At 46.4% G+C, this 15,104-nt stretch overlaps 1 protein-coding gene across 4 annotated transcripts in view; it reads left to right on the plus strand.

Moving 5' to 3' along the window:
• Positions 1 to 1,223: 1,223 nt before the first annotated feature.
• The window catches only part of DCC (DCC netrin 1 receptor), a 921,347-nt gene continuing 907,466 nt past the window's right edge, over positions 1,224 to 15,104 (plus strand). For 2 of the 4 annotated variants that reach the window (XM_053408811.1, XM_053408815.1), the window contains exon 1: positions 1,224 to 2,061. In XM_053408811.1, coding sequence (XP_053264786.1) covers positions 1,971 to 2,061 — 91 coding nt within the window. In that variant the 5' untranslated portion in view covers positions 1,224 to 1,970. The remainder of the gene's footprint in view (positions 2,062 to 15,104) is intronic. The other 2 variants (XM_053408813.1, XM_053408814.1) reach the window with 1 other exon arrangement.

Below are 15,104 nucleotides of genomic sequence, written 5' to 3' on the forward strand. Positions count from 1 at the left end.
TGTCACATGAAAAAGTGTCTGCATCAAGTGTTGCTATGTGTAGATGTCTGTGTGAGAGAAATGTCTTGTGTGACCACCCCACCAGATTAAATGGGCAGCCCCCGCCAGTGGGCTCCCATCGAAGTGATTGATTGTCGCATCTGTGAATGCCCTGAATGGTTTGGATGAGCCTTTCCAAAACTCGTGTTCTTCTGATGGAGTCCAATTCCCATCACTCCAGTCAGTAGGGCCAATGGACAACAATGACATGAGTTGTAGTCCAAAGCATATGGAAGGCACCAGGCTGGTCTGGGACCTAGATATCTGGAGGACTACTTCCTTATAAGTCTCCCCAGGCACTTCATTCCACAGCTGAGACCCTGTTGATCGTCCATCTTCACATCTTCTGAAGAATAGTAGGTGGGAAACGTGAGATATATATATTCTGTGGAATCACCCCACTCCAGAAGCCTGTACTCACTGCTCTCTGAACAAAAATGTGGGCTTTTAAAGTGTTTGACCTGCACTGATATTACTTTCTGTTCCTGTAAATTTCCTTGTGCCATTAAAAAAACAACAACTCTCTTGTGCTTGTGTTATATTGTAAATCGTAGGAGCCAACTCCTAGGGGCCGAGGCGGTCTTTGCCCCCCCCATAAAATATTTGAGGGGGCTGGACCTCCCCAAAGTTGATGGGCATTGCCATTCCAATGGTGTGCATGCACCACATCATGAGAGCAATTATGTGGGGCAGAGCTTACCTGCCACCCCCCAATATTTGATTCAAGTTGGCACCCCTGTTTTAAATGGGAGATGGCCTTTTGGTTTTGCATCCTAAACCAGCTTGAGTCTCTGTGAGAGAAAGGTGGGATCCTGATGGTTAAGGAAGCAAACCCATAAAGGGACAAGCAATGCACAAACTGCTTTGCCCTGCCAACAACAACAACAACAACAACAACAACAACAACAACAACAACATGCATACTTCCATGCACATAGATGTGCAATTCTTGCTTTAAAGTCTTTCGGGAGATCTTCCTGAACACTGAACCAAGTGAGCCAAAGCAAAGTTTCCCAGCCACGGGGGTGGGCGCAGCCCAGCCTAACTGCAGCCAGCCGTGTGTCTGGGCTGTATTACTAAGGCCCATTGAGAAAAGTGACTTCCCACGCTTTGCCTACAGAGGGCATCCCTGCTCATTCATATGTAGGCTCAGCAAATACAGCTGCTGGAGGCAAAGCAGACTGCCTTTTTCTCTCTCTCCCTCTCGCCAGTCTGTCTCTCGCTCGCTCGCGCTCCCCAAGCAGAGTCTTTTCTTCCCCCGATCCAGTCGGCGTCTCTCTCCGCTCTCCACGTTTTCCCTCCCAGCCCTCCACTTCTCCGGATCAATGGACGTTACAGCTCTAACTCTTCCCTCTCACATACTGCTGGTGGACAGCACCGGTAACAAGTGAGAGACCATCGCATCCTTCCCCCTTCTCCGCCCCTCTCTCTGCCACCCTCCCCGCAGCGAACATCTGCGGAGCCAAGAAGGAGGAATAATAACACTATTACCAATACTAGCCCAGCTGTTTGGTCTTGCACGGGATCGTCGGCGTTTCTGATTGCGTTTTACTTTGTACACCAGCAGAGATGGAGCAGCCCCGACGCTTTTGATGCGCCTTCCTTGGCTTTTTGATTTTTTTGCAGGATTTTTGTATGCGCGCGCGCCTATGGATGGTTTTCAAACGCTGGGAGACCCTTTCCTCTCCTCTCCTCTTTTTCCTCGTTAGTTTCTGGACATTTCCTGGCTTGGGGACTACATTTAACTTTTTCTTTTTCTTTTTCTGCCTTCCGACCCACTTACCTTGCCCGTGGCGGGGGGCGGGGAGAGCTAAGGGAACCCCACGACCACCCCATCGAAAAGGGAGGAGACCGAAGCGGTTTGTGGAGACGTGCCGGGATTGTTGCCTGTGTGATCCGGACCCAAATATCGCTTAGGTGTGGGTTGAAATATGGAGAATAGCCTTGGATGTGTTTGGGTACCAAAACTGGCTTTCCTGCTGTTTGGGATCTTTGTCATCACTCTGGACCTTACAGTCACTGGTAAGTCATTTGTGGGTTTATTCCAACCCTCCTCCTGCTTTTCCCTTCTTCCTTTTGGCTTTTAATGGATGAAGCAGGACAGTTGAAAGAGATGCTTGCAGATTTGTGATTTCTTGCTGTCTGAACAGCCTTCTGGCTGAATGAGTTGCTGTGAGCTTTGCGAGAGACTTGGGCAGGGAAGTCCATTAAGAAGATCCTCTTTTGGTCTTTATTAAGGAGAATTCAGTCAGGATGGAAGGAAGCCTCCAATCGAAAGGGAAATATAGCAGAAAGTGATGATGGTGTGATTTTTCTGTTCTGCTTAGTGGTTTGCTCTTCCGGGCTGAGAGATCACCAGCTTTAGAAATTGTGGGGTGTGTGTTTTTGGGTTGTTGTTTCTCTTGTTATGTTGAATGCAAGAGGTTGTCCGTAAGGTAGAGTGTGCAGGAAAAAAGGAAACATTTCACGTAGAGTGTCTCCAAACTCCATTTGATTGATATTCTGGAGGGCACGCCTCTCTTTGCACTTGGCAGACACATTTTTCTAATTAAAAATGGGAAAGCTGGTCGCGTTACTGAATCGGAGAGGAGAGGGAAGCGATATGGTGTTGTTCAGCGTTTCTCAGGAGACTGGGGAGAGCTGGAGATGAAAGAACAGGGTAAATAAAATAAAATAAAACCCTGGAATGAAACGAGAGGTTTCTCAGGAAGTCTTGAGGAAAGTAGTGGTGCCATTTGCAGTGAATAGGGCTTGGGGACGGGTGTGTGATGGCAAGGGGGGGGGAATGTTCGCTTCCAACGATCCTTTGCTTTGCTTTGGATGATCAACAGTAGCATTTCATTAGCAGGCAATCTCGGAAGGAGCGGATCCCGTTCTACAAATCCAGCCGTACCTTAGGAGTACTGAGCCACTGATGAACAATGCATGCTGATTTCTCTCCCCACACCCCACCCCACCCAGAACAGAAGCGAACATGACACCCCCCGCCCACCAATGTACAAAAATGCAACATTTCAGCCTAATGCAGAATGAAAAGTTTACTCTGCTCCGGTGTCATTCGGTCGCTTGCAAATATTTGAAATGGCATCCTTTAGAGGGGCCCAAGAAAGATAACGCTTCCGTTGATTGTCTAAGGCTTAACAGGTGAACCGTACGAAGCTCCTTTTAAATGCATCGAGGCTCATTTCTTTTGGTGCGCGCGCGCGCGTGTCTGTGCGCTATGCACACACAAGGCGCGCTGGAGACAGCCAGAATGGGGTAATGAATAGGCGTCTCTCCCGAGTTCCCGGCTGAACGGATGGCGCATGGAAACATGTTGGTGTGATGCTCTTTCTCTGAAAAGATGATGGACTTGCAAAGCATCTTTGCCGGCTGTGGGCAGAAATGGGTGGGTGGGTGCGGGTATATATATACACATATCTACGTACGGGGAAGGCACTGGAGGATGGGGTCGGGTTATAGGACGAGCAGAAGAGGTGTAGCACGCTGTGGTGCTCGGGAGTGAAAAGGGGAGTCATGAAAGGCGGTCCTTCTTGCTGTGGATTTTGGTGGAACGTTTTGCTCGCCGCCTCGGAGGAATTGGCGTTGCATGTTTGGCTCCCTGCTGCTGAGGTCTTTCTCCTCCTGCCTTTGTGGCCCACGCTTTCTGTGCATGCTTGACTGCTGTGGCGACGGGGCAGCGCGGCTGCTGCTGGGTTTCTGTACGTCAAGACCAGGCAAAGTTTCCCTCTCCCCTCGTTTCACCTGTAGGCAAATTTTGGCCCAGGGCTGTTTGTTTTACGCGCAGCTTTGGGCGCCACTTGAATGGGCAGAGGCCAAAGGCAAGCCGCTCATCTGCTTGAATGTCTCCCCCTCCCCTCCTCCGGGAGCTATTTTCTCCCCCTTCAGCATCCTAGCAGGGGACTGATCAGGAAGAAAGCAGGATTTCGCTCCATGAAAGGACCAGTAGGAGGTGCCCTTATTAAGGCCAAGTAGCCAGTTTGCCGCTTGGTGAAATTCCCATTCAGCAGGGCATTTAAAGACTTTGTTGATGGGTAACAAAGGGCTTATAGATCTGCGGCACAATGTAGCTTTGTCCTTTACCCCCTTTCTAGCTAAAGCACAGCGCTGCTTTGGAGATGCAAGATTCGCGTGTGTGTTTCCTTTTAAACTTTCTTTCGAAAATGAGCACGGCTCAGCGTTGGCGTTACAAGAGAAATAAACGTTATTTTCTCCTTTACACACAGTCCTTTCTCTTCCGCTTCCCTTCCTATTGTTTCCAAGGTGCCTAAAGGATGCTTCCGTACAAAACACAAATGAACAAGCCAGCCACACAAACGAGGTTCCATCCATTTCGCGGGCCAGAAGCTAGAGTGTCTGGTGCACACAGCGTCCTGAGCATGACTGGGTGTGCTCCGCTCTGCAGTTTGGAAACGCAGACGATAAAGAAATGATCGGGGTTTTTTTTTAGGGGGGGGAATCACCCTCCCCTGCATTTAACCCTTTCCTGGAGACCTATGTGCCGCACAATAGAGTGGGTACTTCGGGGTTCAGGGGAAAGTGAATGCTTAGGACCCCTTTGTCTGAAAGTGGAAGGAAGATCCCCGCCCGTTCTTACCCTTAATCCTTTTTCCTTCCGCACTTCCTCATTATGGTGCAGAGTCAAAGAGCGGGATGCATCGCCTTGCCAGAGAACCTCCTGGTGTCTGGGCAGGAGAGCAATCATATTCTCGGCAAGTGGTGCAATATAAATCAACAGTGGTCTGTCATAGCATCCATTTCACACGCAGGCAGAGTTGCCCTTTGTGTTGTGGAGTGGCAGGAACTGCCACACGTGTTGTATGACTTGGGCAAGCCACCGTGCATTCTGTTTAACGTTGCCGGAAAGTTGGGGCTTGTGCTGCTTAGGGAAGAACATGGATCCCACCCCATTATGCCACGGGGGCGGCGCAGGACTACTCTGTGACGTAGACATAGGTTCAAATTGGGTGGTTTTGGGTGTGGGTGCGTGGCAGCAGAAGTTGGTCATTATTTATTGGTTGCAAACTCCAGTCTGTAAAATGGGAATTCTAGTAAGGCAGTTTCACTTTATTGTTGTGAGAAAGGAGAACAAAAAATGCACCATTAACCCTGCAATCCTAAAGCCACCTGCTCCAGAGTAACAGCTTCAGAGAAGTCTACACACCTGCTACAAGATTCAATTGCAGTAATAATGTACCTTCAGGGTTTGGGTTTTTGGAAGAGTTCCTTTGAAATTAAACTTAATATGTGGGATGAGCAGAACAGAGTTTCACTGTTTACTTCCACAGAGTTGTTCATCTTTATGATCTGACCTGTTTTCAGATCTCCTCTGTTTTCTTGAGTACCAGCTGCCTCAGTTGGAGTTTAATGATCCAATCTTAATTTCTGGGCTTGTGTTTTGGACTGAGATGTTAGTCAGCATAGAGGTATGTAGAAAGCTACCCTACTCATCGTATGAGACATTCCAGTTTGTGGATGTAACAAAACCTTCCCTGGAAGTCTGTAGGAGTTTGAACTGAGTAAGTCTTCTAATTAAACAAGATCTGCAGCTCACGAGGTGGATGCCACTATTGATGGCTAACTCACACTTGCGTTTTGTATCACTCAATAGCTCATCATTTGGCAACCTATCGCTCAATGACATTCAGCTGGATGTGTGAATTGCCTCCATTGAGAAGTACTGTGTGTTTTGAGGTGATGTCAAGTGTGAAAGTTCTGCTCACATTGTTGGAGGTGCCATGCCTCTTTTACAAATCACCTCTTCAATGTCACAGGCATAAAGTAACAAATGTGTTTGTGTGAATCCCAACCTGAGATCGGTACAGGGGAGTATGGAAAAGAATTTGTAGATATAGTGGCCGGCATTGTTTTGGTTCCGCAATATGTATTCCATCCAGTAGGAGGCTCATTAGCTTTTCTGAAATGATCAGATATTCATTGGGATTGGCACCAAGTCATGATTCTAATTGAGCTCCACCACTGCTTTACAAAGAGGACAAGGGTGGCGCTGTGGTCTATACCACAGAGGCTGGGGCTTGCTGATCAGAAGGTCAGCGATTCGAATCCCCATGATGGGGTGAGCTCCTGTTCCTCGGTCCCAGCTCCTGCCAACCTAGCAGTTCAAAAGCACGTCAAAGTGCAAGTAGATAAATAGGTATCGCTCTGGCGGGAAGGTTAATGGTGTTTCCATGTGCTGCTCTCGTTTGCCCAGAAGTGGCTTAGTTATGTGGGCCACATGACCTGGAAGCTGTACACCAGCTCCCTCAGCCAGTAAAGCGAGATGAGCGCCGTAATCCCAGAGTCGTTTGCGACTGGACCTGATGGTCAGGGGTCCCTTTACCTTTACCTTTTACTACTTTACAATAATATTCTAGAGTTTTCATCCTCCTCTCATTTCTGTAGCTGTCTGCATCATCTATAACCATCTCATAAAGGCTGGTAGATGGATCTGACTTATCAGTTATTGTACTGCAATGGAGGAAAGTCTTAATGAACTATGCCAATGATATTCCTTAATGGCTATATCAATTCATCTGGTTCTTAAGATCAAAATTCCCCTGTTATCTTTGAGTAGCCTGATTTTACCCCATCCTTCCTGTGCCAATATTATTGCCTCTTCATTTTCAGTTGCTTTGCCATTGCATTAGCATTAGTGAAGGGAGCAGTGGTGGGTCTATCCAGTAGTCAGCTGTTGAGCTCTGCTCAGCAAAAAACCTGTTCCAGACCAAACATCCCAGCTGGTCTGCTTTGGTTCTGCTTCTTTAGAGTTCAGAATTATTCAGTAGTTCAGAATTACTGGTTAGAAATATAAATGTGCCCAAGCACATTGTAACTCAAATGCTGTTTCCCAGAGAAGTTCTCTTATGGCTTAGATTAAAAGGAGACTGTGCACATCTGGGAAATGACACTGAGCTTTTTAGCTGAAGTCTAGCTCTATTGCTGCTGTATCTTCCTATGCTACACATTCATGTGAGTAGATTTGCTTTTTGTGCTGGCAGTTTTATGAGTAAGTTAACAGTCAGAAATGACATTTCAGTGCACTCCCCCCCCCCCGATTTTGAGGGAGTGGTACATCTGTAAAACAAAAAAAATTTCCTGTTTGTGCTGGTGAGTTTAGCAGAATCTATTTCTGCCTCTCCAGGCATGCTTCATGACTTAGCTGGCATGGGACATGTGACCTCATGGTATACAATAGCGGTAACCAATATGGGACTCCAACTCCCATCAGCCCCCGCCAGTGCACACCTGATATATAACATTCCATTCATCCTACTTTGTGACAAAGCTTCTCTAACATACATACTTTAAATTGAAGGGATGATACAGTTTGCCTTTCTTTCTTTCTTTCTTTCTTTCTTTCTTTCTTTCTTTTCCTTTTCGGAAGAGGATAATAAGAATGCCATAAGCTCAGCTGATGATAAGTCGTCTTCAACAAATTGCACCTTGCTTGGTGATCTTTCAGAATAATTCCATCAAACCCTATATACACCTCTGCAACCACACAGATCCTTTGTTGATTAGGCTTTTCAGATGACATCTGTTCAGTGTGGGAAGCATCTCATTGTGGCTGCTGTCAGGAGCTAAATGGGGCCATGGGTGGAAAAGAAGAAAGGGTGGGAGGGAAGTGACCTTCATTTTATTTCTTAATATCTATTTTACAATGGGTGAAACTCAGCTTTACTCATACTCCTAACAGACCCATTGAAATCAATGGATTTTCCCACTGGATGGGAAACCTGTGACCTTTCAGATGTTCTTGGGCTACATGTCCCATCATCCCTGCCCATGGATCGTGGTGGCTGAGGCTGATGGGATTTGCAGTCCAACAACTGCATCTGCAAGGCCACAGGTTCCCCATCCTTGACTTAGATATCACCCAATACACCTGGCAAAGGTTTCAGCTGAAATGTGTTGAGCCTAGATAATAATAATTTTGAGCATCTTTGTGTACCCTTGTGGGTCTCCTCCCCTCCAGTAACTGGTCGACAGGCTGGCCCCACTGTGAATTGCTACCTTACTAGCTTGCTGTAAGGATTACCAAGATATAAGGCATGCAAATGCTTTTAACACCCCTAAACGTGGGTGGCGCTGTGGGTTAAACCACAGAGCCTAGGTCTTGCTGATCAGAAGGTCGGCGGTTCGAATCCCCATGACGGGATGAGCTCCCGTTGCTCGGTCCCTGCTCCTGCCAACCTAGCAGTTCGAAAGCACATCAAAGTGCAAGTAGATAAATAGGTACCACTCCAGTGGGAAGGTAAACGGTGTTTCTGTTCGCTGCTCTGGTTTGCCAGAAGTGGCTTAGTCATGCTGGTCACATGACCCGGAAGCTGTACGCCGGCTCCCTCGGCCAATAAAGCGAGATGAGTGCCACAACCCCAGAGTCGGTGACAACTGGACCTAATGGTCAGGGGTCCCTTTACCTTTAAGGTAAAGGTAAAGTTACCCCTACCCGTACGGGCCAGTCGTGTCCGACTCTGGGGTTGTGCGCCCATCTCGCTTAAGAGGCTGGGGGCCAGTGCTGTCCGAGGACACTTCCAGGTCACGTGGCCAGTGTGACAAGCTGCATCTGGCGAGCCAGCGCAGCACACGGAAACGCCGTTTACCTTCCCGCTAGTAAGCGGTCCCTATTTATCTACTTGCACCCGGGGGTGCTTTCGAACTGCTAGGTTGGCAGGCGCTGGGACCGAGCAACGGGAGCGCACCCTGCCGCGGGGATTCGAACCGCCGACCTGACGATCGGCAAGTCCTAGGCACTGAGGTTTTACCCACAGCACCACCCGCGTCCCCCCTTTACCTTTACCTTAGTGCTAAACAAATGTTAACTTGAAGTCCTTTCCTCTGCTTCTCAATCCACTCTGATAGTGGCCATTCTGTAGAGTCAACTGCTATGCTTGATTCCCTTGCCATGACAACACAGCCCAAGAAGCAACGCTGATGCAGGAAATAATCACATCCATTGACTCTCCTGAAATGCTTGCTTGCTGCACACATCATCTTTACAGGAGTTGGGGGCAGGGGGCAATGCCTTTATGAAGTGTTTTCCCGCTGCTTGGAAATAGTCAGAATGGTGCCTTGCTTTCCTTCCATAGAAAACAAAATGACTTCATTACATCCCCCACCCCACTCCCCTGTGGCTACTTCCTCTGCCTTAAGAAAAGAGTGTCGCAAGTGATTTTGCAAACTGTACTTAGAGTGGAAAGGCGCTGTTGTAAGGATCATTAAGTAAATGTGTGCATATGGCTAAATCCAATAAAATTGTTTTCCTGGTTCTGGTACTTGCTAGATATAAAGTGCTTGCATGGCTTGTCACATTCTTTTTTTTAAAAAAAATACTATGCTATAATCATTACTATGTAAAAACGTAATGTGACAATCAATGCACTTTAAAAATAAATAAATCAAAAGGTGTGAATCTTGGATCAAAATCCAATCCTTAACTGCAGATTTTTGAATTCAAATGAGATCATGCTGGTCTCATTTTATCCTTCGCACAAGTGCTCATATTGCTGAACTCAGTTGTGGCCCAGGTCATACTGGGTAGGATCAGGCTTGTTCAACCTCGGCCCTCCAGATGTTTTGAGACTACAATTCCCATCATCCCTGACCACTGGTCCTGCTAGCTAGGGATCATGGGAGTTGTAGAGCAAAAACATCTGGAGGGCTGAGGTTGAGGAAGCCTGGGGTAGGTGGTTTGGGAAGCTGGTAGAGGAGATTATGGTGCTTGGTTTATTTTTGACCCAATTTAACATAAGCCATGGGTGGCTCATATATCTCCAGTTCATAAGTGTTGTGATTGACCCTCTTTCCACCTGCTTTGCCCCACCCACTGGCCCCGGGACTCCTCATAAGGAAGCTGTGCCTGGAGGAAGAACTGCTAGGGGAGAAACTCCATTAGGCAAGGCCTCCTGCCACCTGCCTTGCCCCACCCTCCAGTCTCTGGTTCTCATTTTCTCTTGTATTATGTTGTGCACTGTGGCTTGCTGTTGTTTTATTGAATAGAGTTCAGAAATCGCTTATTGTAACTGTTAAGAGTGGATTCCTGTTTAATCCTGAAATGCTGGTGTTTAATATTATTCTATATTATTTTAATGAATGTTGAATGTTATTTACATATGCATATTGTCTTATTTATATGATGTTAGCCGCTCTGAGCCCGGCTTTGGCCGGGGAGGGCAGGATAAAAATAATTTTTTAAAAAATTATTATTATTATTATTATTATTATTATTATTATTATTATTATGTCACATAGAGTTTCACAGCTGGGATTTGAACTTGGATCTCCCCAGACCAACTCCAGTCTACTAGATAGATGCCATGTTTGGCTTTAACTATTGTTGTTGTTTAGTCGTTTAGTCATGTCCGACTCTCCGTGACCACATGGACAATAGCACGCCAGGCACTCCTGTCTTCCACTGCCTGCCGCAGTTTGGTCAAACTTATGCTGGTAGCTTCGAGAACACTGTCCAACCATCTTGTCCTCTGTTGTCCCCTTCTCCTTGTGCCCTCAACATCAGGGTATTTTCCAGGGAGTCTTCTCTTCTCATGAGGTGGCCAAAGTATTGGAGCCTCAGCTTCACGATCTGTCCTTCCAGTGAGCACTCAGGGCTGATTTCCTTCAGAATGGATAGGTTTGATCTTCTTGCAGTCCATGGGATTCTCAAGAGTCTCCTCCAGCACCATAATTCAAAAGCATCAACCCTTTAACCTCACCCAATCAGCATGTTCTCTTCTCTGAATCCTGCAAGCCGATACCGATATATGTCATTTCAAATAATCATAAATGCATGCAGATCATGTAAACAAACAGGATTTATCTCTTGGCCCCTTGGGTACATTGGTCTAAGTGGAAAAAGATTGCTTTCACATAGCTGGAGAGGTAATGCAAAGTAGATTGTGAAGGAAAGCTATGACTTGAATATTTGTATTTGACTACAGTGGGTGGGGAGGAGCTATAGATTGGTCCAATCTGGGAAATAATCTTATTTGTTGAAAAGTAGATAGATGAAAATTTTGGGAAATGTTGATGTTGTCTGAATAAAAAGAATATTAACAAAACTCCACAGAGATGTCCTCAATTAACCAAAGACACAAAAACATCACTTGACTATATTAAAATAATCCCTGGGGTGGAACATTAAGTGGATTTTATTTCTCCTGTGTATAAAAACAGAAACAATTTTGGGTCATATTCTGATGACTGCTTCTCTGGTTTTACAGCAATGTAAATCAGGTGTAGACAATCGACATGCCTTGCGATTTAAATAATGGTGAGGTCAGAATCAGGTTCACCATTTTGACTGTGAGGAACTTGCTCTGTTGGGCTGGATAATTTGTGGTGCCTAAGAGAAAGATTATGAGATTGTTCAAACATTTATTTATATTTTCCTTTATTGTTTATTGCATAATTGCTGGCTACAGCATTTACTGTTGATACATTAGTCAGGAGTAAACATTGCACTTGGGGAGCGAGAGAAAAATAGAAAAGTCATTCTGAGATTAGTCTATAATGTAATATAGATTCTATATTGTGTTGCACTTGTGGTGGTGAAGGCTTGGATACTGAATGGTGTTGTGGTGTGGAATGTTTGCAGTCCACTTTCTCTGAGGCAATAGAAGTTGTTAGTATGGCTGGGATGAAAACTTCATATGGGTTCAAAAGATGGGCTGGCTGAGAACTGGGCCCTATGGGGGGGTGGGGGGAGAGGAGAGTGTCCCAAGGAGATCATAAAATCATAGATCTGGAAGGGACCTCAGGGGTCATCCAATCCAACCCGCTGGAAGCAGGAACCTCAGATACAGAAGCTAAGGGATAAGGTGCCCAAAAGCAGCATGGCTGAGGGAAGAGGCAGAATAGGTCAGTGACTAAGAGATAAGATTCTGACAAAAGGTAGATAAAGGAGAAGCAAGTTGGAGGAAAGGGAAACAGGAGGTGGAAAACTACATGCATTGACTTCAATAAATCAGCAAATTCTTTGTGCCAAATGAACGAAAAGTTCATAAAAATGTATGCCTTTTCCAGATTTTCTTCCAGAAATGCATAATGTGTGTCCAAAATGCCTTTGTGCCTTGGGTTTTGCTCTCTAATCTATCTCCCCTGAAGTCCTTTAATACGCGTGCTCTAGTGATTTTCCATAAGATATAGCTGGCTTCAACTAGCAATGTGATGAAATCTACTTTGATGTTTCATTTCTTATGAGGCTGGCAACACTTAAAAATAATTTGTAAGCAGGTGCCCGGCTAACAAATACCAAACAGAGGGAAACTGCCACTGAAATTCCATGTCTCTGTTGCAGATATACCCTCAATATAAGTTGCTGCTGCTCCCCCCAATCAAGTAAATCACTGCAAATACTTAACTAACTGAGGTTCTGCCCCCCCCAGCATAAATCCTGGTTACGCCCATGCCATCAACATGGGGAATTGAGCAGTCCCAGCCCCTCAGCTCTGCTTCCCTTTTATACCTTGCATGTTGATTGCAGCATCTGGGCTGGATGAGGCCTGTGACCCTCACCTGTTCTGAGCATACTCCAGATGAAGAATCACACACCTCCTCCCTGAGCTATGATACAATACGATAATCTTTATTGTCATTGTCTCATGCAGAACAACAAAATTGAAGAAATCTACATCAGACATTCAAAAACCAACAAGCCTGCTATCCCAGATATTCCAGCCTGGTTAACCCCCTAAAAACTCTGATACCCCATAATTAAATACAATATACTCCCACAGAGACCACCTTACACTGCATTTAAAACCAAAATCGCATTTGGATAAAAACTGTTTCTCAGGTGGCTAGTCCTAGTCTTTATAGCCCTGTACCTTCTTCCAGAAGGCAGAAGCTGAAAGAGATCATTTCTGGGGTGCGCACTATCCTGCGCTATCTCTGCAGCTTTGTTATGACACCTGGAAGCGTAGATTTGATCCAAGGTGGGAAGAGTGCACCCAATTATTATCCCCGCAGTCTTTACAACCCTGGGCAGCATTGTTTTCCCCCTGACCTGGGCTTTTACCTGCCTCAGCCTCCCAGAATGTCCCTCCCACTCCTCCCAACCAGGGGTGGAGGAAGGGGTGTGTGGTGGGGGCGATCCGCCCCGGGTATCACCACTGAGGGGCTGACAAAATGGCTTGTGGCACTCACCGTGGGACCTGCAGCGAGCCACGCGTCTCTCCTGGGAGTGACGCGGTGTCTTGGGCTCCTGCAGGCTCTGTGCTGCCCCAAACGGTCCATCCGCCGCCTCCCCCTCAGCGGTAGGGTGGCTGAGTGGAGGAGGCAGGCAGACTCCTTGGAGGCCCCTGGCTGGCCCCACCCCCGCAGGCAGCTGGCCCCGCCCCTGGGCGCAGGGTATGTGTGCCACTCCAGGTGCCCGATCGGTTTGTTCTGCCACTGCTCCCAACACCTTAGAGCCCAACGTGTTCATGGAGATGCAGGTCTCTCTCTGGTTTCGATAAGGTGTCCTCCTCTTCTGGTCCCTGCATGCTGACCCCATCCCCTTGCCATCCTCTGCCATCCCATATGTATTTTCCAGAAACCCAATCCATCCTTTCCCATCCCTGGTGTGCCCCGGGGGGTCCCAGACTCAACTACACCTCTTATGGAGATCTTCTTCCTCGCCACCCCATTGCCCTTCCAGTTCATGACAATGGGAATTGAAGACCAACAACATTTGGTGGGCCTTACAGTGGGCCTTAGGTGCTGGAGGAGACTCTTGAGAGTCCCATGGACTGCAAGAAGATCAAACCTCTCCATTCTGAAGGAAATCAGCCCTGAGTGCTCACTGGAAGGACAGATCCTGAAGCTGAGGCTCCAAGACTTTGGCCACCTCATGAGAAGAGAAGACTCCCTGGAAAAGACCCTGATGTTGGGAAAGATGGAGGGCACAAGGAGAAGTGGGCGACAGAGGACGAGATGGTTGGATAGTGTTTTCGAGGTTACCAGCATGAGTTTGACCAAACTGCGGGAGGCAGTGGAGGACAGAGGTGCCTGGCGTTCTCTGGTCCATGGGGTCACGAAGAGTCGGACACGACTAAATGACTAAACAACAACAACAACAGGTTCTCCATCCGTGATGTAGGGAAAAACGCATGGGCTGCATGCCAATAATTGCAGCTCACGCTAAAAGTCTTTATTTGAGACGGCGCAAGCTTGCATTTCTATGGACCCAGAGGCGGAGAAAGAAGAATGTGGTTTATCCCCCTCGGAAGGCAACAGCGGTGCAGAGGCATACATCATAGCTTTACATTTCCATCACAAAGATCCTGATAAAGGAGAGTATATTATTTTCGAATGAGATAACGGAACAGATAACGGCAGGCCTATCGGAATCTCTCCCCCTCCACCCCGCTTTTAAATGGTGTTTGTCAGTTTAAGGCTTGATGTGTAAGCCTTCGTGTTACAGTGGGATAATCTAAAACTGTTGCACCATCTCATTTATAGATGTATGAACTGTAAAGGAATCTGCGGTTACAGAGAGACACAATAAATCACACAATTAAATGTCTGTCACTGTCTGCACTGATAGTAACCATTTGCCAATGGGGATGCCAATATATGCTGCTATTTTTTTTTTTTAAGAATAAAAATAGAGGAAAAATGAATACTGTGCGAAGTGACTGCCCAAAGCAACTGGGGAGAAGGGGGGGGGGGGGGGAAATTGGCTGTCAAACAGAGGAAGCTTTTAAAAGAATATTGTAAATGTAGCAATCACATTTTGTACCTGGTACAAAAAACACTAAAAGATTGCTAAAAGGGAAATGGAGGCAGTGAAAGAAAAGCAGTATTTTATTTTATTTAGAGGAGGGGGAAACTTTACACATACAAATGGTTTAATCAGGGAATAATAGAACCCTACATCTGGGATAGTATTTAAAGAACACCTTGCCTATCTTCCTTTTATTGAGACAGGTGTAATTCAGTTGGAATGAAATAATAATACTTTGCATTTGTATAGCTCAATGGAAATGTGCAAAGCAGTCCACTTACACCATCTCAGTAATCTGAAGGATCTTCTTTCCACATGTCAATCTCCTGAGACATTTAGGTCACCGTTAGAAAGCCTGCCC

Source organism: Podarcis raffonei, chromosome 11 (genome assembly GCF_027172205.1).
Source record: "Podarcis raffonei isolate rPodRaf1 chromosome 11, rPodRaf1.pri, whole genome shotgun sequence".
Lineage (NCBI taxonomy): Eukaryota > Metazoa > Chordata > Lepidosauria > Squamata > Lacertidae > Podarcis > Podarcis raffonei.